We start from the raw sequence: 25,682 nt of genomic DNA, 5'->3' as shown, positions 1-25,682 counted from the left end.
TATACTAAAACATAAATCAGCATCAAGCAGGCAGGATAGCTTGTTTACATTGGACTATATAGTGGTATCTCCCAGAAGACAGCAGTCTTCATAACCACCACTGTGAAAATCTCAAATCATACATAATTGAATTTGTTAATGTTATGGTAATTACCATTTCCTTGAAAAATATCATATTATGCTTCACTGGTATGTATTTATCCACCACAATCAGATCAGTTCTGGGTCTCATCTACCTTATCCATGGCTTCCAGGGACTTTCTTCCTTGGAGTACTTCAGCTTAAGCACAAGGTTAACAAATCACCTGCATCTGGTGCCAAAGTGAAGAATGTGCGTCTCTCTACACTTCCACATCCAACACACCTTCATAACATTGTGCTTAATTGGGCATAAGAGCAACCTTCCTTTTACTCATGCTGTACTTTAATCTGAATAGAGACAGATGGACACACACTAGGGTTATTAACAGAGCTCTGAAGAATAAAACTCAGCTCCTTTGAAGCATTATAAATAACTATTAAACTTTGGAGTTTTCAGACAAAATGCACAATGGTCGTTACATAAAATATGAAGTATACTTCACTGACTAAAATGAAAATTAAATTTGCCTGACAACTTACAATCTAAATCCACAATGCCAAAAGTCATCAAAATGAGTTAGGTACATCTGGATTCACGGGCAGGTAGATGAACATAGTCTTTCTATATTTATCACTGTTCAAATACGCTAACTTCCTGTAGCCGAGTACTTCTTTGGAAGCTAACTGCTGCTCAGTTAGTCAAGAAATTCCCTGCTGTTTATAAAAGCTGAAGGCTCCTTAGTGTGTTGAAATTAGATTGTCATTAGGCCCTAACCTGAGCCAGATAAATCTGGTCCATATCAGTACAAAGAACACACAATCATGTAAAGGTGCAGGCATAAGGTATGACCATAAAAGACACTTATGTTAACATAAATTATGACTGCACATATATAGTGTGTTTCAAGTAAATTTAATACTATTTTTGACTATGTAATTTAATACTATTTTTAATGTTAACCATTTTTATGATATGATTACTTTTGGAACATTTAAAATGTAACATATAACTTCCCTTTTCCCTTACCAAGATATGCAGATAAACTTCCCATAAACCCACCTCTCCAACCATTGCAGAAATATGTAAAACAACGCTATAGTAACATCTTAACATTTAGCAGGAACAAACTATCAAGTAGAACATAACTACCTTATCTACCTGACTACAAGGTGTTACATCCCAGATGACAGCACTCTTCAAAATTCAACGTTTTCATTACATTTCTGAAATGCTATACCAGTTCATTCCCATCGACGCTTCAAATGAAGTTCTTTTACCACTTCAAACACTATATATACAAGCAGAAAACACTGTTCTCTTAATAAGTTCTTTATTCTGTCATCAGTATGAATATAATCAGACACATCTTTTCTGGTTCCTCTTGTCACTCACAAACATTACAGCTGAGCAAAGTTGAAGCAAATACTGTAGCAAAGCTTCTGCCTAGATATTTAACTGCACAGTTCCTTTTGCCTATCACCATCGCAACCTCCATACACCAATAAAGGGTACACAAGCAGCTGGTAAATTAGGCCCTTCTTTATGATGATAAGCTGACACATAGGCTTTCACACCAGGCGGTCACTACATAAGCACTACAACAGTGTAAGCTGTATCTCATCAATTCATTTCTAAATTAGAAATCATACATCCCCATCTTTTAAAACTGTCAATGAAAACAACCGGATGTACACTCACTAAAATGATGGAAAACTTCTGTAAAGTGGACTGAAGGCATCCACAGACAGAAATGAGTGGTTACATATCTAGGTAGTGCTATCTACAGGAAGTCGACTGCGTTGCTTGGGACAATGGAGTAACTCAAGAGACATTCCAGGTTTTTGTTCCCTTTTGACTCTTACAATAAGATCTATGATTTCTGCCAGCATTTATCATATTTAGGGTCTTGTTAAAAATATCAGCATTAAATATCAAATACTGAACAAAATACTAGTTTTTAAGACCCACCAGATTTCTGAAACCATAGACTCAATTAAACAATTTACTAATAACAGGTTGACCTTGTTTGCTTCAAACTTCACACAAGCACCGCAACATATTGTCGGCCAGAGGGCAGTACTCTAATGTTCAATGTATTCATTTAGTAACATCATACAAAGCCTGTACACAATGCTGTACACACCCCGTAGTTGCCTCTAGCTGGCTTCGTAACTGTATGTCCCATATTCATTGTCTGGGGACATCATTACAATAAGTACACAGATACTGAATGGCAAGGTAATGAAGGTTGCATGAATGTTTATTTAACCTCTATATGTACACAATTCACTATCTACATCTCACACAACACAGATCCTCCCCAACCAAACCAGGGCATTAAGCACAAAGGTTTTTAATCCTGTTGCAGCAAAACACAGATGGCAAAAAGCCATAATTTCAACTAATTAAATGAAAATTTTAATGAAATTTATATACTTGTTTGCAACTACTTTTTGTACTGCTGAATATTAGAACAAAAATAAAAAATGCGATGTAATGAGAATAATGAACCATATTCCTAGAACCTTAAAAGTACCATTTAGAAGCTCAATATCCGGTAAGTGTAGACAGATAACAGTACCAGAAGCCCAAATACATCTGTCAGAGAACTTCCAAAATTTACAAATTAATTAAAACAATGTCACATATAGCTGTCGAGTTCTTATGATGCTTTTGAAATTTGTATCCATAAATCTGGGTGATTATGTCATGAGTACCTACAGAAGCAATAGGAATCAACCGTACCATTACCCATTTCCTCACCATGTATTCATTTACAGTTACTGATCTGACATTCACCTCACAATCACTGCAAATTTCAGAGACATAATTTTCAGGGGGGAAAAAAACACATACTCAAAGGACATTAGCCAGTAACAGGCAGTGAGAGAAAGGATTAGGAAATTGTATGTCATAAGGCAGTGATATAAACAGCTTAAGATGGGGGTGGGGCAGTCTGCGAGTCTCTACTTTACAAACATGGTCAGTTCTTACTATTATGTTCTGCAATTTATTTGTACAGGCTTTTATTTTTATAAATTTCATCAAACATAAAGGAGGCCGGAAGCTGCTGCATGAGCCATAAGTGTATTTGCTGCTTGTTGCGTCTCTAAGAGAATACGTGTCTCATTTATCCAATCCTGTGCCACGCTTCGTGCTGCACCCTTCAGAAGATTCATGTACCGTAATGTCATGCTGAAGTCTCCCCTGTCCATCCAGTACCTGAAATTTAAAAAAAAAAATGCAACATCAGGCTATGTGTAAATACATTTCCTCAGTCATCAGAAATTAAATTTAGTGTCTCAGTAAGGTTTTTCAAGACAATTCATCCAAACGAAAGAATTAATACAGATAGTAAATAATACATCTGATAGTGCACTTTCAAACCAGGAAGATTTTATTATATATACAATTTTGATCTACCTCTGGAGTAAAAGGACAATTAGTACACATGGCATACCATGACTAATGCAAAACACATAATTCCCTCGGAAGGAGCACACAAATATGGGCATGTGATGGGCATGGGAGAAGAAATACACCACAAACCATGACCCACAATAACAAAAATTAGCAAATTGCAGTTACTGCTAGTATAAACAAGTACTCCTAACACTGGAGGTGGTCTCCATATGCTCTTGGGGATCATGTTCTCATCACATATATTACACACAAAGAAAATGCAGAGGACATCCTACATTTTTAAAGTAAATAAAGCTATCCCTGTACCAGGCTGTGAAGGCCCATAGGGTTGTGAGATGTTGAGGGTCCCACATTATCTAGACAATTGGCTCAAAGATGGCAGTAAGGTTGTCAGCCTTACGCGCCGGCCGCGCTTTACTCCCCAAGAAAGTTATTTAATGAATTCCTGGTACTCATTTCTGTTAGAGGCTGAGTCAACCCCAGGGCCACAGTGCTGCTACTGGAGAAATCTCCCTTCTCTTCACAAAACAAGTATCACTCTATAAGCTGAGAATTGAAGCATACAAGCCCCAGTATGACTACCTACAACTGTAATAAGTTGGGCACTGTAACCACGCCAGGAATTCATAGTAACAATTCAGCCCCTGAACAACTACATGACATATGGAATACTGCAACATATTCCCAATACCTAGATCTCTGCAGGATGTCATATGTGTCAAGCTGAGCGAGTTCCACGGGTTCGTCTGCCAATTCCGCCGCCGGGATGGGATTCACTGCTTTAATAAGTAAGAAACTTTGTAAAAATGAAAGGAAGTAGAGTGGTAGACTTCCTCCTTGCTCTGGAATCAAGGCTAATCGTCGAGCAATTCGCTCCACTTTCAGGAAACGTTCCCTCATAGCTTCTTCTGTATACACACCACGGCCTGCTGCTTCAGATGGAATGCCTGCTAGCACAACTTTCACCAGCTCATCATCTGTATCTATTAAAAAACAAAAGAATTATGTATTTATATTAAATCTATTTTCTGCAAAGTACAGCAACTAACTGACTACACCTCATGTGTATTCAGGGGATTTCAGGTGCAATACACAGATTATGATACCTATGAAACCAGATTTTAACATCTGTCACATCTTTCCAAGACATCTGGTAATACAGTATGTGCCAAAAATTGCAGTACTGAAAATCGCGCATCTTGAATGCGCATGTGCGTTTGTCGATGGGGCATACCTGCAGCCGTATGTGTTCCCAGTAGTGAAAAGGAAGTTGTGTTGTGCAGTTGTTGGAAATGGGTCTCTTGACGGAGGAATATGTATTCATAGTTGAGTATTATTTCCGCTCATACAGAAGTGGTCGCCAGACAACTCGTTTCCTTGGTTTTGAGCTGTCAGATGTTATTGTCCAGAAACCACTACATAGTACACGTGTGACGATATGGTGTGCCGTCTCAGCACATGGTATATTAGGCCCCTATTTCATTGAGGATGAGGAAGGCAATGCTCTTACCGTCACCCAAGAACGCTACAGGGAGATGGTGATCGGACCATTTCTTCAGGATTTGAAAAGGTTCTGTCATGCAAGGGGCCTTCACATGAATAGACAGTGGTATCAACAGGACGACTTTTCATTTTAGTATTGTATATTTTGGCACATACTGTATTTAGGTATCCAACTCACTAATAACAAGTTATACAGTCAATGAATATGAACTCGAACCATATTAAAAAAAAAAGATAAAATGTTGCAGTTCCTACATAAATATGTCCATTGTCACAATTTCATATTTACATCTTGAATGGAATATACATGGCTTAGTTTAACATTCCAAAGCAGAATTCCATGGAATATACATATATGTCAAGGTCAGTGAACAATATATAACACAGAGCCAAGTATATACAGCAGATACACTTTGCAGAACTTTATTTTATGTCATCTTACCACATTGGCACTACAACGAAGCTTTCTGAAGCAAGTGGTAGTTCATGATGTGTACTTCCATTCCATTTCAAGTCATTTATGTTAAAATGCATCATCATTTCTAAAACCTAAAACTAATAATTTCTCAAATAATCATGTTTCTCCTAATATGTAATAAAGCATGCAGGTCTGGCAGCAATTATCTGTCCCAATAAACTCACTTGCAGCCTTGCTAACATTTTCGATTTCCGATTTTAGAGGTCGCAACTGCTGCTGCCAAGGAACACCAGGTGTACTTGCCCTCACACATCGATGCAATGACTGGCATGCACTCCACAGCAAATGGGCCTGACGTGCTTGCTGATCACTTTCTGCCCGCACTGTAAACATGAATTACATGCAAATTAGAAGAAGCTAGGCATGTAATGTCTTCAAACTTCTATATATACCACCTATATCACCTCTCTTCTATATTATCGAAGGTCATTTCAGAGAAGGAACAAACAAATGTATAATTCTGTGGATATCCAAAACCTCTCTGAATCCATATAAAAAGCTCAAAAACTATACCCAACTACACATCTTTCACAAACAAATGGTGCATGGAAAAAAAATTTGGAAGAGCTAGTTATTCCACAATAAGTATGATTCTTATGTAGGCACTCAAAAGTTGACCACTACAGAGAACTTCAAGCACCTCCTTAGTCACTCCAAGCAGGCAACACAGTGAATCAGGTGTCTTCTCTCACTTATCCAAAATAACCATTCACAACAAACCTACTCAACGTTACGTAACCTCTGTTGTTGCCAAATTGTAAGATGACAGAACAAAGAATGAGAAACATTGCCATATTTTCATGGTTGATCTTGTAAGAATGAATTAGCAAAGCTCCACTGAATATACTAATGTGGGAACATTGAAGCAGAATTTCAATGTATTTTGATTATTTATAAAATAGATTATTCTCATTAAAACACTTATATTACATTTGAGAGCATCTTCCATGCCCCTTAGACGACCCAGCATGGCAGAAATCTGCATCTTATATGCAGACTGTTCTTGCTCTAATCTTTCGTTCAGGACTCTGCTGAAATATCGCTCGAGTTCCTTCTCTTTGATATCGAGTACATCAACTAGATGGTCACTGTGAGCCTGCGCCTGAATCTTCAGCTGCTGACGCATTTCAGCCTCTATATCAAGTTGGAGCTCCAGTGCCTGTAAAACATGGACAAGGAACATATTATATTGAACATACATGTATCATGAAACATGTGTGGAAAAGTAATCTTTAGATAGTTGTACAGACTTGAAGTAACTCTGGTTGGCTTACTTCCCAGCCAAGCCACTTTCCATGGCACACTAACTGTTTGCAGTATATTACATCCAAGGTACCTGCATGAACCAAGTGACAGAGGACACAACTATAAGTTCAAAGTGCATTCTGAGTGAAATACTTGTCTTGAGATGGCATGTTACTATTCACCCTTGGCCAGAAAAGCAGCCCGGATAAAGCACTAATAACGACCAACTTCCAATGCAGGAGTGAAAGCACAGAGTGATTCAAAAGTCATGCAATCCAGATGACATTATTACTTTACTAGTGCAATACAAATTAGAGAACATATTAGTCTCATGTGGAACAGGAAAATTGGGATGGCTCATGAAACTCTTCTTGAATATGTCCTTACACCAAGATGAAAATAATGCTTAATTAAGAACAAACACTAAACCTGGAAAAAACAGTACAATGCAATTGATGTGAACTAAGCATTACCAGTGCCAGGCCAATTTCAGCACAGTGATCACAGGTGATCAGTGATGCCAACTGCTGTATACATAATCATATTTCATCACCTGCTGCAAATTATTAAACACTTCATGCCAGGTTATGTGACTTTTGAATCACTCTGTATTACTGTAAATCTCATGTACATATTATCATGCGTCATGCGTCAACAGCTATGGTAACACAAAACATGAACAAGCATTGACTCAATTAATTAGGAATTTTTTTTATTGCCAGTGGGGTGGGACTAAGTCCCTTGTACTGCGGCCACTTCTGGCCTATTATACCAGCCCCAGATGATAGGTGAGGGTGATTGTGGAGCAATGGGTGGAATAAAGATTGGCAGGGGAAACCAAAGTACTCAGAGAAAACCTGCCTCAGCGCCACTCTGTCCACCACAAATCCCACTTGACCAGAGCCGGGATCGAACCCGGGCTGCTGCAGCTGGGAAACCAGCGAGTAACCGCTTGAGCTTTGGCGTGGCCCAATTAATTAGGAAAGTAAAACATCAAATGTCAGGTGTTCCAACACTTTTCTGGAAAGAACATGAATCTGCACAGAAACTCTGCGAAATTAACTTGTTTGACTGACAAGGTTTCTTTTTCGTTTTGTTCCATTCTCCTACGATTCTTACCTCTAATTTAAATTCAGTCCAGTCAATTAACTAACTCCACGATGCAGGGTTTTACTTACAAGCTGAAAGTTACACTTATGCTCATGAAATTCCCTCTTATTATGAAACCTTAAGTTCATAACCATTTTCGCAAAGGCACACCAATGAACACGATCCTGGGCTGGTTGGTTCCATCGCATTAACACCGACACTATTTCTCCAAGACACAGTATTATTATTGCCCCATGTATGTTTCCGTATCCCACATGCTCTCTTCCCTTAAGCTTCCTACAATTACAATTTTTTTGGTATTTCAATCTATAGCCTCTCATAAAATGTTACGGCCCACAGCTTATTCCTACTTCTGTAACTAACTTTCCACTAATAGACCCTATCCTTGGCCAGTTAAATACAGCTCACATCCTTGCTCCATCCATTATTATAACCAAATTAAACTGCTGATATAGCACAATTATGTCTGCTGAGGTCTGTGAAATGCATTAAGAAATGCAGTTTTTAGAATGGCTCAAAACTTTTATAAGCAGGGTTATCATGTAACTTTGAGCACTTGTTAAATGAAAACATTACTTATGCCTGTAAAGGAGAAAGAACAAATCCAAAATTTCATAACAGTCAGTTTACCTTCTTCTGATATTCCAATTCCAACTGCCTACGTTCTTTGTCAAGTTGGGCTTGAACTTTAGCTGTAATCAAATCAGCATCATCTTTTGAAAACGCTTTCTCCACAGCCCTTTTTATACGATCCTCTCCCATTGTCTGAAACAAGCAGATCAAAAAATAATGATAAAAAAGTTTCACAAATACTGAGTATACTCAACCTTTAACTTTGCAAAGACCAAAGGTATTAAAAACTCCCATCTGTCTGACAATACCATCTTTGGCAAATAGCTTAAGATATGGCGTCGATTAGCTTAGCCTTCCTGGCAACACCTATGAAACAAGATTCTAAAAGTCCTGATAACAGATAACAGACAGAACTACAGACAGAGGAGGGAACCTCCAAGCTTCAAATACTGGTATCTGTTTCTTCCCAGAAACACAAAACTCTGGCTTTGCCAAAGGATAGAACTGAGGCTGGAAAGCAAAATGTCCATATTGGACCTGGCTGGGTAAAGACCCAACATAACATCCCTATGCTCACTAGGCCAGCATGTCATCCACAGACCTCTATACATCCTGTATACAGAGTATAAGCATAGCAGAACTTCACAAAATATAGTTAAATCCCCATTTAAGCTTCTTTTGGAGTGGTGATTCTGAACATTGAACTAAGGAGACTCTTAAGTAGAGGAAATTTAACACTGAGGGCACTGACTTGAGATTACTGACATTTAATGTTAAATGTAGGAAAACTAAACCGAGAAAGAATAAAAGGAGGTTCCACTACACATTTTTTTTTTCCTTGGCATTACAGCCCCAGTGGGCCTAGGCCTATCTCCATGAACTTCTCCGTTCACTTCGGTAGGACTCCTTGGGCGGGTGACCAGCTCGTCGCAAGGCCTCTACCTGTACACAGACACAGAAAAACACACACACACAAACTAAACATCCATGCCCTGAGTGGGATTCGAACCCGGTTTCCAAGTGAGTGAAGACAGTGCAAGCCTTAGACCGCTCGACTACCGTGACTGGCTTCCACTAAACATTACATTCATAAAATACATATTTGAAGAGTATGATCTCATGAGTTGTGATGCCACACAGTTCAGTCAACCTACATTTCAGAGGAACATGGTCTGAACATTCAGCGTCAAAGAGTAAACCAAACAATAAATCGGCAATACAATGGCAAACAAATATTGCTGATTTCTTGTTTGGCTCACTCTTTTACCCTGAATATTGTGTCAATACATTCTACTGACACTATGATGGACTTCTACCAAACCATGTATCATTACACTGCAGAGTAACACACATATTTTGAAAGTGAAGTTTTCACTGCAATCACTATGAAAACTTCACTTTCAAAATATGTGTGTTACTTCAAAAGTCATGGCAACTAATATACTTATGAAAGGGCATGATACACCCCTCCGATTGGCTTAGTCAGATCAGGCAGATGTAAAGGGGTGTAGGTATCGCAGGCAAGAAAAATTGCACATCACGGAATGACTGTTTTTTTTTATTCTTTAATCCTCGAAAAATTCAATTGTGATTAAGAAATAAAAAATTCAATGTGAGTTAAATCTGAATTCTTACGTTACAACTAGCAACCTTCAAAGTAGTCTCCAAGTGTATCAAGTACAAACGGACACAGGGCATCCACTACTCTGCAAGTCGGCACTTGCTTCTCTTCACATTGGAATGCTTCTGTCCACCTTGCAACAGTTCTGTATGGTAGAGCACCATCACCCAGACCATCCACAACCTCTGAGTGACATTCAGTCGCATTTCTGCCGTGAAGCACTGCTATTTTCATGTAACAACGCTGTTCCAGCTGGCTAACGTTCATTCTTGTCGAAGGTTATGATCACACTGATTCGCGCTGGACTCGCTTCGTTGTCCTTGGACTTCCGCATCATTAGAAATCAGACGTTGCTGTCTCTCAGTGGCAAATTTGGAAATTCCGGTCTGAGCTTTCGAAATTTTGGAAAAATTATGTTGCCATGACTTTTGAAGTAACCCACATATATAATTTGTGAATAAATTTCCTTATAGTTCCCAATCTGCAATAATAGCAGTTACAAAAACACACAGTTTGTGCTTCATTGATGTTTGGTCCATTCCATAAATACTGGTCGATGAATATAATATGGTGCTCAGTGCCCAACTTGTATGGCACAAAAAAAAAACCTTTCTTTACTTCCTTGGTATTCAGGAAACCATAACTACTAAACTCAATTCTCATAAGATGATAAAAGGTGCCTTCTTAATGACACCATGACATTCTAATAGCATTTACATCAAAAGCTATCACTGTTCCTAAGTAATATATCACGCTCTTAGCATGGAAAAAAAATTAAATGTGAATTTAAACTAAAATATCAGGTCGCAAGTGACATAATTACATATTAAAATTATGCTAATTATGAAGAGTATTATCTTCTGGGATATAATCTTGTACAGTCAGCAGAAACTCACTGAAATTTTGGATAAATACAGTCCCTCCATTCTCAAATCCAAATATTCGGCATGCCAGCTGCAGGAAAAGCAAAGGACATTTTACAAACTAAATATAGGCCGGTGAATTTCTATCAGACTACAATACACATTGTCACATTCCAGAAGATAGTTAACTTTCCTAGTCACCAATGCAAGCGCCTCAGATTCAATATATTATTTATATCTATTAACTTATAACACCTCATACCTCTAGTTTCTTCAGTTCTTTCTGATAATATAATACATGTGAAACAACATGTGCAATGAATAGGTCAATATCCCCCTGATCAAGTCTCATATCTTTATCGCTCAGCCTAATACCAGGAAACAATACTTTCAATTCATCCTGCAACAGAAAACCCACATAAAATCAATAAACTTCAAACATAAAGCAACTAATCATGAACAGCTGTTATCTACTACTTTTCAAACTAGATGTGTTGTTTTCAGTCTAAATATTCTCCACTGAGGAAATTTAAATTATTTATTTTCTGACAATCTGCTCTATGATGACAAGTATTGTAAATATTAATGGAGGTGTATATTTAATTAATCTGTTTCTGTAACATTTAGGTGATGGCAAAAAGGACTATGGATCGTTTGAGTTACTCACAGAAGAAAGACATACACATACAATGAACATAAAAGGCTGCCAATAAACTTCACCTGCCCTGAGGATTTGAAAAAAGGAACCCTTGTGCCCTAATACAGGGACTGATTCACACACATAGTTGAGGGCAAACTGTTACACCTTAATTCTGATTCCTTGACATGTTCCAGATAATCTTGGAAATATGTCTGCCAGTTCATACACTGTATATTTTGAAGCAGTGTTACAAGTTCACAGAATGAAAATATTAACACATTTCCTACGGTGTGGTTCATTTGAAGTATAGACCCCACAAATTAGCAGTTTTTGTGTAAATTTTTCTTTCTGAATAAAAATCTTAGGTGAGAATATTTTCAAAACTTCCCTGCCATCTAGTAGCAAAACGACAGACATACTTAATTTCCACAATATCACAGTATGTAAGACAAGGAAAATCTCCAGTATGACATTCTTTCATAAATCCAGGGAGAAGGCTGAAGGCCTGCCCACAGTCAATCCTGAACTGTGAAGAAGGAAAGATGATGTTGGTAACTTTCAAGCAGAAATGTGTTAACCCTTTACATCAATTCTGTGTTGCATATATTAAATAAAGAACTCACTTCAAAAAACTTCCGTGCTGCTTCTACTTTTTCCCAATACTTCTCTGTAACATTTGCTTTCCTTTTTGCTTCTTCAAATTCATTCTTTGCATCAGCAACTGCAGTCAGTACTCTCTCAATATTCCTATTTGACTTCTCTAACAGTTCACTAGAAACATTGTCTAGTCCATCTTTTATACTGTTCTTCAACTTCTCGATGTTCTGTCTGTAATCAGGGATGTCTATAAGCATGATATATTGGAATGGTTACAAGGCATGAACTGGGCATGAATTACACAAAGCATTTTTCATGTCCTGTTCTATTTTAGAGGCCTCCAGCATTCTATATGAAATGTATGACTTCAGTTGGCAAAATATATGTTACAATTAAAATAAGAGTATGTCTTATAGCAAAGTAACAGCTACAAAAGCAAACCGATGAAGATAGAAGAAATATATATCTAGACCATATTTAATTTCTCATATCCCATTATGGATAGTTGGGGCAAAATTCAGACTCCATATTCATAACAACTTTCCTTACCAGACATCTTCAAAGAACTTAAATTCTTAAACCTTTTTGCTAATATGTTAACAAGTGCTGTGGTGACCCTTCCTAATGTTAAATTATTTTCAGCAATTTTTTAAATCTTTGCTACCTGGGGAAAAACTTAAATGTTTCTTCTTTCTTTCTTTCTTTCTTTATTTATTTTTCTGCTAAAACTGACATCCAATCCTTAAGAAACTCCAATACATCTTCACACAAAGGAAATTGCCGGTTCATGAAAGCAATGGCAGACACAAATGCATATTTCTGTAACAAAATATAACTAAAATACAACATAACACACTTCAAAGTATTTACTAAAAATGGGAGAAATTCAGTTTAATTTATTTCAGAAAATTACAAGGTAAATACAAAGTTTAAAAGTAAGTCAACTGAACTGTATCAAGAGAGGATCAATCAAGCAAACTAAATATTTTGATCAACGAATAAAGGGATAAATTCACTAAACTACATGCACTGCAACAAGCGTAGAAATGACAAAGAAAGCTCCTGGAATGACATTCTACTGGCAGAGGAAAATCTCATAAAATATTGGATGCTGGGTAAGAAGATTAAATAGTGGTCAACTTAACAACCAAGCCGCCAACAAAAGATACTTTTAAATTACATGCAAAGAAACTAATTAACAAATTCATATGATTGTTAAAATAAAAACAATTCATTTTATCATTATTCTATTACAATACTTTCGAACTAAGTGTTTAGCTGTTACTTTCAGGCTTAAAGCAAAATTGTTTTTGACATCACCATGATATCAAATGCCCTTTGAATGGACATGCTGCATCCCCAGACACTGAGGTTCTGATATACATTTTATTTACTTACACTGCTTCTTTTGCATTAGCTTCAGCTTTCACTACTGCTGCATCCTTCCTTTCTATCAGCTTCTTCAACTTATCCAAAACATCCGCATCGAGAGTTTCTACCGAATTCTCAATTACATGATAGATGTTTTTACTGTAGTCTGCAATAAGGAATACAACCCTGTTATGTTTTAATTAGAAATGCTATTTGTTGCCAATATCTGAAAAGAAAGTGCTAATAAAATGTTTGGATATAAGAGAAATATGTAGGAAATGAAAAAAGAAAACTTTCATTAATAATTACGATTAAACTGAAATGACAGTGTGCTGGACATGCAGATCGTATGGGAAAGATTAACATATACAGAATTTCAGTGTAGAAATCTTACACACAGCTTAAACTACAGGAAAATAGTGAAACAGGGGGCATAGTATTAAAAAATAATCTTAGGGAAAATACTCTGTGATGTGGGCTGAATCAATTTATCAAGGAATACAGTTCAGTATGATGCCTTTGTACTAACGAACCTTCTGGCTTCTAAGGCCCAAGAACCAGCATAGTACTGTATTTTGTATATGGGTTTTTATATTAAAACTTAATAAACTACCTTATTCTGAACTGTTTTGTAGAAAACTGACAGTGACATCAGGAACGACTAGAGGGATCAAACTGCAAATTTTAAATTACAAAACAAACAACATTCTTAATGACTTTCCAATCCCCACACAAGAAACTCAAGCCTATTCAGTTATTCAGTATAGAGAGGGTGGGTTTCCCCATGCACCGTGACTGATAGTCTATTGTATGTCCCCTTGTAATTTCTACTGTCGTCATACCCTACCGATCCTGGTGCCTGCTATCTCCCCTTTCTGTCAGCGGGGTCGGCCCTCTACTGGCAGTGGTACCCGATAACTCTCCCCTTTCTGCCAGCGAGGTCGGCCCTCTGCTGGCATTGGTACCCGATAACTTCCCCATCTACCGGAGGCATTGGAAACTACTTGGGCAGGAAACATTTTGCCTAATTTTGCTCAGAGGTCTCCTAGAGACATGAGGATCTTTTACGTGCTGTAAATCTACGACACGGGGCCCACGGCTTAAAGTCCCTCGCGGAGGACTTGTTCCCTGAATTTTTCCACCCTTAAAAATTCCATGACCTCCGCTGGGTTTGAACCCGTGTAACTTGAGTCATGAAGTGGGAACGTTACCCCTAGACTACGGAGGCCACTAACTCATGCCTATAATTATAACTATATCCAGTTACATGGATAGTACATAAAAATTATGACTCAGACGGATACATGCCACTAACCTCTGACTGCATTCGCTGCATCACCATAGGCTGAAACTGCAGCTATCGATAAAGTTGAAATTCTACTCTCTAAATCTGCCAAGTTCTTCGGATGTAGTTCTGGATGTGTCTTCGGAACTTTTTCAGCTGGCTTACTGATTTCAGCTGCTGAAATTACAAAATAACAAGTTTCTACTACATATAGACAAAAGAAGCACTCTGTACATTAAACTTATCATCCAGAAATAGGTTATTTTACATACCCTAATACCACAAAACTAAGAGCCAGATTTTAAATCTCAGGTACCGGTATTAGTATTGAAAAACAGCCACATGTATGAGATATTGTAATAGTACAAAGCATGGCCAATAAATGTTAACAATTAAAAGAGACTGCTTGTTACATTACGACCGTGGTCTTTTGGAACGTGATACTGTGTAGTTTGAAAGGCATGTGATTAGATTATGTAATTATACAGCATGGCCTTCAGAAGCTATTTGGCTTCAAATGTGAAATGGAAGATGGTTTATGAACTGTGAAATAGCAGGATGTAGAAGAAATAGTAATGACCTATTTTAATGTACTTTCACAGAACCTGCTAGAGGAAGTGGGAAGGTTGTTATAACCACATCAGGAAGTACTTTCTAAATGCAGTGCAAGTATTCACCTCAACAGAGACTTTCTACAGACTCTGCTAACAAAAACCTCAAATCCAACATTTCAAATACATTTTCTTTTTCTTATTTCATAATCATTTGGCTCTAAAACTACACCACTCACTCATCCGATATAAAAATGAAAGCAGAAAGGAGAAAACTAATCACTTTTCATCACTCATGACAAGAGACTGAAATTATTAATAAAAGACAAGTGGTACATCACAGAATTAAAAAACTTTGCCAGTATTTCTTTACCCTTGTACACATGTTAAACTGCATATGCATAATGCTACCAAGAATATAATGGGATACATGCCAAAAGAGTAAACATGTAAATGTATTAACAAATACAAAAATATATTCACAAAAAAATTAAGAAAATATCTCACAAAATTAATCACATATACTTTGTAACTGTAAATGCCTAAATAGATTCTAAAGGGTTCCAACGATGGTGCATTACGCACAGAATTACTGGGGTTTTGGACTTTTTCCATTGTCCGGAATTCTAGGTAATAGAGGACAGGACATTTCGGGAAATGGATCTGTTCCCATCTTCAGGTGACTGAGATTAGCTCTTTCTAAGGGGCCCAACTCAGTAGGTGTCTTCCTTTCTCACCTGAAGACAGAAACAGATCTAGTTTCTGAAATGCAGTGTCCTCTATTACCTAGAATTTCGGACGATGGAAGAAGTCCAAAACCCCAGTAATTGTGTAAATGCCTAACAAATACTTTTATTATTTCTAGGTCACCTTCAAACTAATTCCAATATTTTCCCTTCCATAGAGATCTAGTTCAGCCGGAAATATACTCACATGTGTACATTCAAACACAGCAACAAAGTCAAAAGTCAAAAGGTACAATTACTGTTTCTGGATAAAAGAAAAAAAATTACAGAAACAATGAAAGCAAAAGAGTGGAATATTTACGTTTATAATCCTTCTTTGGTGGTTCTGTAATCTCTACCTTTGCTTTCTTCTCTACAGTTTTTTCTTCCTTTTTTTCAAACAAGCTATCATAGATCCTGCAACAACCATTCACATTGCAAAATATTTACTGTAATTTTCTTCAACAAAAGTATACAGCTAGCTTATGACCTATGTGGAAATAACGAGGAAAATATAAAGAAAACAAAAATGTAATAGAATGCTTGAAGCACAAGAAACTAGTCATGTTCAGTACACGTCTTCACAAAAACAAAAGAAAAATTTGGGTACCGTAGTGATCAAATTCCAGCAAAACATCCCTCTTTCAATAAGTAGTAATAAGGACTCTAAAATCATTCTTCACCAAAATAACCCCAGTTAAATATGTATTTAGTGAAAGGAAAAAAAAATGACAGTGCTTTTAGCAGAAGCTCTGTTGGCACTCTTGGATGGGAATTAAGGATATTTTTCAGGTGTAAGAGAAAGAATATATTCTCTTCTCAAGTTTATAAATAAAAATTGGTATATGTAATTCAGCAAGCAAACCATAACAATCAGAAAATTTGTATCTAAGATAGTTCAAAGAAGTACACAGAATAGAAAATATAAGACACCCAAAAAAGGGAACATGGCAGGCAACACATGAATATCTATAGGAGATTCAGAGAAGCCTGGGCATAGGGTACTTAGAACATATTCAGAAAAAAGAAAAGCAAAAGAACAAATAGGAATGTGGTCAAAATCAATTGAAATAGGTGGATGTGCCTTGTAATACCTGTAAACCATGATGTAGAAGAAGATTTAACCAATTAAATATGAAATAAAGCACAACAGACCACTGTAGGTCGCAGTGCAAGGGCTGAGAAGGCCTACACCTCATACATACAGATATGAAATGTATGATCCTCATCCAGAGCTCCATGATATGGAGCATAAATTCACTGTATACTGATTGTTATTTTAAATGGCATTAAGAGACAAAATGATTAAACAAGGAAGTATTTGGGCCTTCACAACAGTTTGTGGCTTATCTCGTTTTCATTCTCTGATGACAGACCACTGGTCTGCACGTCAGGGAACCTAGCTGTTCCCATCTACAGGGCAAAATGAACGGCAGCATGGCACCAATATTCATAGTTCTATGCCACAAGACAATGAGGAATTCCAGGCTCTTATTAGAGGAGCAACTGAAACAAAGCAAGAAAGAGAACACCCAGGAAATGCTAACTGCCAGTCGCTACTAGAGTCACACATAAGGCCTTCAGTGAGGCTTTACACGTTGTTTTATGCATCTGTCTACCTTCTTCTGGAAGAAAGAACTGGCCCTGAAAATTGCTAAATTCTGATTCCTTACTGGTCATACATCCACCAATCAGAGCAGAGAATTCATAACTGGTTTGTGGCCCTGGGCTTTAGAGAGTTAATATTTCATCCGTAAAGTTTCATAAAAGCCAAATATAATTAAACGTGACAAGATTTTCAGTGGAATGAAAATTACATTATTCTATAAGGCATTCAGCCTAAATCAAAAGCACATACAAAAGTGGGACAAAGTAGTACTTCAGCAAGATACAACACTTACGTGGATTTTAAACTTTCATACACAGACTGAAGCCGTTCAAGGGGTGCTGTCTCTTCTTGTAACACAACTCTAAGGAAGTCTTCTGAGTAAGGCACATTATCACCTAGCAACCTTCGGAAGTCTTTGTCGTAAGCAGCATAGGCGACTGTAGAAACAGTAGCTACAGTCAATGTGCCAACAGCATATTTAAAAGCTGTTCCACTTAAAAGAAAATCGAATGTAACACATTAAATTAATTTTCAGCTAACAGAAATACATATATCACATGTAGGCAGAAAACATACTATAGTAAAGGTAAAACTATCCCTGTAACAAGCCATGAAGGCTAATAGGGTTGTGAGAGGTGGAGGCTCCCACATTTTCTAGACAATCGGCTCTCAGATGGCGATAAGGTTGTCAGTTTTACGTGCCAGCCGCCCTTCACCCCCAGGAATATTCCTGGTACCCATTTCTGTTAAAGACTGTGTTGACCCCCGGGCCATAGTGCAACTGGAAGGATTACGTAAATTGAAAAAATCCACCTCATCGGGATTTGATCCCGTGACCTTCCTACTTGTAGCATAGCGCCTCACCCAACCACACTACCGCATGCCCCCAAAAACATACTATAGTACACAAAGTACATAATACAAGGAAAAGCAGAAGAGTAAACACAATCTTCCTTCATTTGCACTTAGTTGATTTTCATCGTCATTTGAATAATAATACTGTACTGTAATTAACAGTCTCCTTCACTGATATAAGAAGGTTCTCTAGTCTGATTTTCAAGGTAAGAGGGTATTATAACTAGTGAAATTAATAAAAGAATGACAGTTCAACATGGAGATACCTGTACGAGACATAAGAAAGTTTAAGGATGCATGGAAGGAATCAAACAGGATGGAAAAGTGTTCTTGACAGTGCTCGTTCTGCGTGGTCATCAACTGTAATATGTAATGAACAAACAGACTGATCGGTATGTCTAAGCCAATTGCAAAATAGTAACTGCTTAAACTCCATTTGAAAAGGGCATTGTCGTAAAAAGAAGCTGTATATGCCTGTACAGATATATGGAAAATAAAGGAAATGAATGAATGAATTGAAAACACAACAGATTAAGGAAATAGTGTGGACCATTGGACCAAATTCAGTGAAAAGCTGGATGATCAGGCAATAGAAAAGATATGTGTAACCCTGTCCCTAAATGATTAAGCACCATGCCATGGGGATGTACAGGAAAATGGAGGTATGCATTATATATGCTTAAACTGAGCACTAGATGAAGGTGAGTGGTCATCTTTGCATGCCTAATGCTTTATTCCTAAGGAAACAGCCCCCTATTCCCATTGTATGGGAGACTGGGTGGGCCCCAAAGTTTGTCTGCATGCTTTGAAGGAGAGAAAGTCTCCTGCCCTTGCCAGAAANCTCCCGAAGTTTGGCACATTCCTCCTGGGACACCCTGTATATGCTTCATCTGAGCACTAGATGAAGGTGAGTGGTCATCTTTGCATGCCTCATGCTTTATTCCTAAGGAAACAGCTCCCTATTCCCATTGTATGTGAGACTGGGTGGGCCCCAAAGTTGGTCTGCATGCTTTGAAGGAGAGAAAGTCTCCTGCCCTTGCCAGAACTCAAATTCTGATTCCCTGGCCATGTAGCCCATGGCCTAGTTGGTGTACTGACTGAATTATACTGACTCTCATATGACCAAACACTGTCTGATTATTTTGCTAGACCTTATATTCAAATTTCCTTTATATTTCTAGCCAATTTTGTATAACCAAACATTTGATACGTCATTTGAATTCATTTCTGCAGTACATCACAGCAATGCTGTAATTACTGTAAATACCAGTAAAGTCCAATATTTCATAATGATCAAAGAATCTGGGTCAATGCACCAACAGTGATATTAACTTACGTCAAATTTAAGACATTTCCAAGTTATGTAGATGTTAAGAATTTGAAAGAAACTTGGGGCAAAAAGTATGTGCATGCATAGTTATGAGTAGTAATTGAGTACCACCCACAAAGGGATATGGGGAAATGGAGGTAGAGTTCCATCATTCTTGGCCTTGGCGTTAGATGCAATTCAATAGTCAGCTTCACATCCTGGCTACTTTACACCCCTGAAAGAACCCCTGGTTTCCATTGGGTAGGAGGCTGTTTGGGCCCCAGAGCTAGTACGAGTGCTGTAGAGAAGAGAAAAATCTCTTTTCCTTGATGAGAATCGAACCCTAACTGTCCAGCCCACAGCCCATCATGATAGCAACTATGGTATCCTGGCCTCTTAATCAAATGTTATGCTATAATGCTTTTCAACAATTTAAAATATATAAAGATGCATACTTACATCTTATTCTTAGGTGGCTCAGAATATTTATTTCCATAATACCGTGGGACAAGGTACAATCTCGAAGGGTTGTGTCGTGATATCTATAAATACAAACACACCATCACTTTATTGGTGAATTGGAGGGCTCTTGTGAACATGGTAATGAACCTTTGGGTTCCATAAAATGTTGGGAAGTTCTTCAGTAGTTGCACAATTGGTTGCTTCTCGAGAAGGGCTCAGTTCCATGAAATTAGTCAGTTTATTGGTGAATATTCATAACTACACATATTGATCAAAATACAGTATGTTCTTTATACATGAGTTGGAGCTTGTGCCCTTGTACAATAAGAAAAAGAGACATCATAATAAAAACAAATGTTGTACAACTCTATTCCAATATTCATAGTGGCATTAGTTTCACTATGGAAACCCAAACCCAGCACTTCAAATGTGTTCTGCTCCATAAACCAGCATTCAGTGTTCACATCAGGCACTAATTCACACCAATGGCTGTGAACTCTTACTCTTCAGCAATCATTCAAGCAAGCACCGCACAGAATCTCGCCCTCTACTTAAGCAGGAACTCAGCAATTACTGAATGGTTCCTTATCATCTTACAACCACAACACACAAACTACCAGCCCCTAATTATCATCCTTCAAAGGTAGATAAAGTCAACAACTTGCTGTTGTCTTTCCTTGCAATGTGCTTAAATATCAGACAAACACCAACCAATGCACAGCCAAAGATATTTTCACTAATGTGAACAGGTTAAGAAAATACTGCAATGTAGATCACATTAAACATATCTGCTTCACTCATAAATTTCCTTTAAATAATGATATCCCTCTGTAAAAGTTTATCCTTCACACGATATGTTAATATCTTTCCTCCCAACTATTGCTCAGAATTACATATAATAAAACAGCATTCAATGCTGACTGTACTGGCTACCAGGTTACCTTGTGCCCATGCTCTTAAAATCTCATGGTACAGAAATTATTTTTGATTTTGATATTTATATCTGCAAGGTTATTCAAGAACTGACTGACCTGAGTACTTGAAAGAGATATGAATAAATGGATAAATTCGTGAGGTCATGCCTGTATTAAGATCTTCATGTTATGTACACATTCCAAATCTATGCTCCTTAATTCAGATCAATGGTAAAAGCTGAACAAACACAAATTAATTACAGGTACGTTAAGTGGTTAAAGCTAGGGGCAGGTATGACCAAATCGTATTTTGATGGTAGCAATCGACATGTCCAAGTTTCTAATGTGGAGGACAACACACACACTGGAAAATACTATTTATATCATATTCAGTGTTGATATTATATGACAATCTTTCAGAAATATTATACACACCCGTGGTAATCCGTGATACGGAAATTTTACCCCAAATCGGAACATTTCCAGGCGCCTGACCGGCAGCCAACCAACAAGGAACACCCAGTTGTAAACAAATGCGTTACGTGCAATATGGCGTTCAGCAAGTTGTAATAAGGGAAGATAATGTTACGACTAATTGTTGGAGGTTAGGATGGAATTTGTTGTTCAATACTGCAAAAAGTTTATTTTGATTAATTTGAATTTTCCTTTAGGTTGCGAATCTGTATAATTATTTTATATATTGGTATGGAAGTAAAGGTAAAATTGTGATGCAGAAAGCTAAAAGCAAATAGGTTAAGAACGATCAAAACTTGGAGCCAATACTTGTGTCCAGAATTATTGTAGATTATAGAGCATTTTTATAATCAACTTTGTTCATAGCAGTGAATAGACAATATTTCCGCTGTTCCTAATAAAGCACCACGCCGTGAAGACGTATGAGTGAGTGGAGGTATAACGCCACCAGTCTTAACTTTAGCACTGAAAGGAAATGAGGGGTCAGCTTCACGCCCTTACAGCAGTATGCGGGTTGTAACAGTCCCCTATACCCGTTATATAGGATGCAGGCTAAACTCCAGAACTGGTCTAGATGCTGTGGAAAAGAGAAGAATATCATGTCCCTGCAGGAAATCGAAGCGCAGTACCTCAGTTGTCCAGCCCGTAGCTCAGGCGCTATACCGACTGAATTATTCCAGCTCCCAAACGTACAGCAGTACGGATTTATTTTATGAAAGCTCTTACGTTAGAATCTTCAAATGAAAGACACATTTTGAGATGTTATATAAATTAAAATAATTTGACATCGCTATAGCTATCCACTGCCCCACCAACATACCTTGCTTCCTAACAGGGAGCAGTGGTTTATAAAAACACATTTTAATTTACACTATGCTCATCCTACAATGATATTTTAATATCATACACAAACTGAAAAACAGTTGTAACTTTTAACCTTACAAAGGAATGGACAACAGCAGAAATTGTCTGTGTACAGTAATATATCCATACCATGGTGTGAAGGAGTGTAAGAAACTTGGAGTGAAACTTTTGGAATTCTGAGGACTATGGCAATGCTTTCAATAAACTGTAAATTTTCAGAATGAATAATACTTTGCTCTGATCTGCATTAATTAACAATATTCTCATGAAATTTACTAAATTTCCAGCTGCCAGAGTTTTTGGCGTAGCAGGAAACAGAGGCAGTGCCAGGCTATTTAGAAATGTGGTTCCTACACAACAGAAAACATATGGTACACTGAGTCCACAGCTCCAGTCATTACAGCCATGCTTTACGAGCTGCAACACCTCACTTGCTCTCATAGCAAAGTCACAGTTGTTGAGGTATGTTATTATTTTTAAAGCAAACATATTGAAATATAAGACATGTACAGCAAAGTTCATCTTACCAGAAATTATGATTGATATTTGGAGGAACATAGACTGAGGGTATTTGAGAACAGGGTGTTGAGGAAAATTTTGGACCAGAGAAGGATGAAGTGACAGGAGGTTGCAGAAAACTGCATAATGAGGAGCTTCATAACTTGTACTCTTCTCCAAGTATAATTAGAATGATCTAGTCAAGGAGGATGAGGTGGGCAGGGTATGTAGCGCAAATGGGGAGACAAATGCATATAGGATAGTGGTTGGAAAACCAAGGCGTAGTTGGGTGGACAATATTAAAATGGAGCTTAGTGAGATGGGATGTGATGGTATGGATTGGATTGAGCTGGCACAGAATAGGGACCAGTGGAGGGATCTTTTGAGCACGATAATGAACCTTCGTGTTCCATAAAATGTTGGCAAATTCTTGAGTAGCTGCAGATTTGGCGGCTTCTCCAGAAGGCCTCAGCTCCATAAGTAAGTAATCCATATTTAATTTTCAGTGATACTGTACAGCAAAGGACCCTAAACTTACAACAACCTCAGATTAGGACAGTCACAAAGTTTTCTCTCAAGAAGGGCAAGAGGAAGACGGTGAAAGCAGTAATAAGACGCTTCTTCCGATTGTCCTGGTATGTTACAACGTAAACATGTAATATCAGTTTATGTACGTTAGGTTCTAGACAGGTAAATAATTTGTAATAATTTGCATAAAAGATGCCTTAGTTAGTAAAAGGAATTCAGTGGTCTGCCAACACATGATGCGATAACCAAAATGTGAATATTTTGTCACTTCATTTACCAGACAGTAGAATACTTTAATTTTTACTCATGTCTTCACTGTATATGTATGTTTATTTTTCATACTCTTTCAACTAACAGGCAAAACTAATGTTTTATATATATCTTAATCTTGAATGCTTTAGAAAGTATGCACAGAAACCCTTGCTAATCTGGTTATTGTTAATCTGGATTGAAACATGAAAATTCTGTTCACAGTCGAGTACTTGCTTTAAAAGATACATGGCATTTAGGAGCAAAAGGGCTTTCAGACTGTGTTGAGGGAAGCTGGAGACACTGAAACCATGCAAGAAAATATCCAAGATTGGCTTGAGCTGGATGAAGGAAATTCTAGATTTCAACTTCTGATAACGGAAAGAATTCCTGCAGTGATTTTTTTTTCTTCATCAGCACTACCTATATTATTAAATTCCGACATATTTGTTTTCTCAGTTTTTCTTTCTTTAGGGCTATCTTTCACTTCATTAATCCAGATTAGTGAGGGTTTATTGTATGATAAGTTTTTTAATTGAATAAGAAACAGGTACAGAATTTATTCTTCTAATACCAACATGGATTTCACTTTTACTTTCATGTCATGTTCAAACATTTTATCTACATTTACTTGTAGATTTAATTTATTTGCTGAGCTGCAGGAAGATTTTTGTTAACAAATGATACTGATTTCTATAGGGGCGGTTGGATCCGCACACGTGCTGGGCGTTTCAGACATTTATGGAGAAAGTCGGAGTACCAGAAATATCGTTACAGACAGCATATCTTCTGCAATGCAACACAGTGTACGCTGCTTGATAAGATGGTTACTAAATACTGGAAAAGACGGAGATATTATGTAGATGATCCATATGAACCATACCATACAAGAGAAGAATTTCCATACACAAGAAAGAAGCCTCTTCCACCCCCACCACGTTAAACCACACTTAACCTTGTGATAGCTGTTTCAGTACTGCTTGTAATAAGCTATTAAACTAATGTGGAATAAAAAATAGTATAACTACGTCACATGTGCAATTACTAATTTCTCCCCCTACAGGGATAGCTTTACTTTTTACTTTTACTTAAGAGAATCATATTTCAGTAAATGTAAAAGAACTTGTTGATCCTTTCTGGGCTGTAGTGTATGAATTACTTCAAGAAGATACTGTTCATTTTGTATACAGTCACAAAATAAATATTTTAACATGTCTTGCAGTGACTTTTTAAAACAAATAAACCTAAGGCCAGAGAATTGTAAAAGGGTAAAACAAATTATGATCAGTTTTGGCTATTAAAGGGGAACACTATGCTAGAAGCTGGAAGGTAACAGGTTCGAGTCCTGATGAGGTGGATTTTTTCAATTTATCTAATCCTTCCAGCTGCATTATGGCCCTAGGGTCACCTCAGCCTCTAACAGAAATGAGTACCAGGAATTTTCCTGGAGGTAAAGGGCAGTAAGGCTGACAACCTCACCGCCATCTGTGAGCCGACTGGAGAAAATATGGGAGCCTCAATGTCTCACAACCTTATGGGCCTTCATGGCCTGTTACAGGGATAGCATTAGCTTTTTGGCTATCAAAGATTACAGGATAATTCTCATATATATATATAGCTTAGACAACTTACCATGTTAAGTACAATCATGGGGAACTGAACCAACCATCATTACAAACTTCAGAAAAGTGGAATAAAAAGAAGAAAGTATACACTAAGTTAGAAATATACAAGTATTTTGCTAAAATTTAATGGGAAGTAGGTCTCTCATCTCATATAACCTGTGTCCTATTCTTGAAAATAGAAATGCCTAATATAACATAATAAACAATTTAATTTCTTTCCATTAGAAA

At 37.4% G+C, this 25,682-nt stretch overlaps 2 protein-coding genes across 3 annotated transcripts; one reads left to right on the top strand and one right to left on the bottom strand.

Annotated features, from left to right (window-relative positions):
• Positions 1-1,398: 1,398 nt before the first annotated feature.
• On the bottom strand, positions 1,399-21,759 carry LOC111867124 (MICOS complex subunit Mic60). Of its 2 annotated transcripts, none has more exons than XM_023856659.1 (13): positions 21,652-21,759; positions 20,300-20,382; positions 17,969-18,169; positions 16,390-16,484; positions 14,822-14,968; positions 13,534-13,672; positions 12,162-12,366; positions 11,161-11,298; positions 8,472-8,606; positions 6,417-6,645; positions 5,651-5,809; positions 4,197-4,488; positions 1,399-3,304 (listed from the first exon to the last, which is right to left on the bottom strand). In XM_023856659.1, the coding sequence occupies exons 1-13, from the start codon at positions 21,694-21,696 to the stop codon at positions 3,127-3,129; spliced, it is 2,046 nt and encodes a 681-aa protein (XP_023712427.1). In that variant the 5' UTR covers positions 21,697-21,759; the 3' UTR covers positions 1,399-3,126. The 2 variants fall into 2 exon arrangements, with proteins under 2 accessions (XP_023712427.1, XP_023712428.1); XM_023856660.1 differs by having other exon boundaries at positions 14,822-14,965.
• LOC111867126 (39S ribosomal protein L35, mitochondrial) lies at positions 21,723-25,045 on the top strand. Its single transcript, XM_023856662.2, has 4 exons — positions 21,723-21,820; positions 22,842-23,016; positions 23,559-23,687; positions 24,529-25,045. Exons 1-4 carry the CDS (start codon positions 21,799-21,801, stop codon positions 24,770-24,772), a joined length of 570 nt encoding a protein of 189 aa, XP_023712430.1. The 5' UTR covers positions 21,723-21,798; the 3' UTR covers positions 24,773-25,045.
• Positions 25,046-25,682: the final 637 nt, after the last annotated feature.

The sequence above is a fragment of the Cryptotermes secundus genome, unplaced genomic scaffold, assembly GCF_002891405.2.
Source record: "Cryptotermes secundus unplaced genomic scaffold, Csec_1.0 scaffold381, whole genome shotgun sequence".
In the NCBI taxonomy this organism is placed as follows: Eukaryota; Metazoa; Arthropoda; class Insecta; order Blattodea; family Kalotermitidae; genus Cryptotermes; species Cryptotermes secundus.
This window is presented reverse-complemented; position numbering and strand designations above follow the sequence as displayed.

Excerpts from the sequence above, each read along its gene's own strand:
- LOC111867124 (XM_023856659.1), bottom strand. The coding sequence starts at position 21,696 with ATGTTCCGATTTGGGGTAAAATTTCCGTATCACGGATTACCACGG. Across the intron at positions 18,170-20,299 it reads GAGCCACCTAAGAATAAGAT|TGGAACAGCTTTTAAATATG; the intron begins GTAAGTATGCAT and ends TTTTCTTTTAAG. Across the intron at positions 16,485-17,968 it reads TATGAAAGTTTAAAATCCAC|GATCTATGATAGCTTGTTTG; the intron begins GTAAGTGTTGTA and ends TGGTTGTTGCAG.
- LOC111867126 (XM_023856662.2), top strand. The coding sequence starts at position 21,799 with ATGTTACGACTAATTGTTGGAG. Across the intron at positions 23,017-23,558 it reads GCAAAGTCACAGTTGTTGAG|TGATACTGTACAGCAAAGGA; the intron begins GTATGTTATTAT and ends TTTAATTTTCAG. Across the intron at positions 23,688-24,528 it reads CGCTTCTTCCGATTGTCCTG|GGGCGGTTGGATCCGCACAC; the intron begins GTATGTTACAAC and ends TGATTTCTATAG.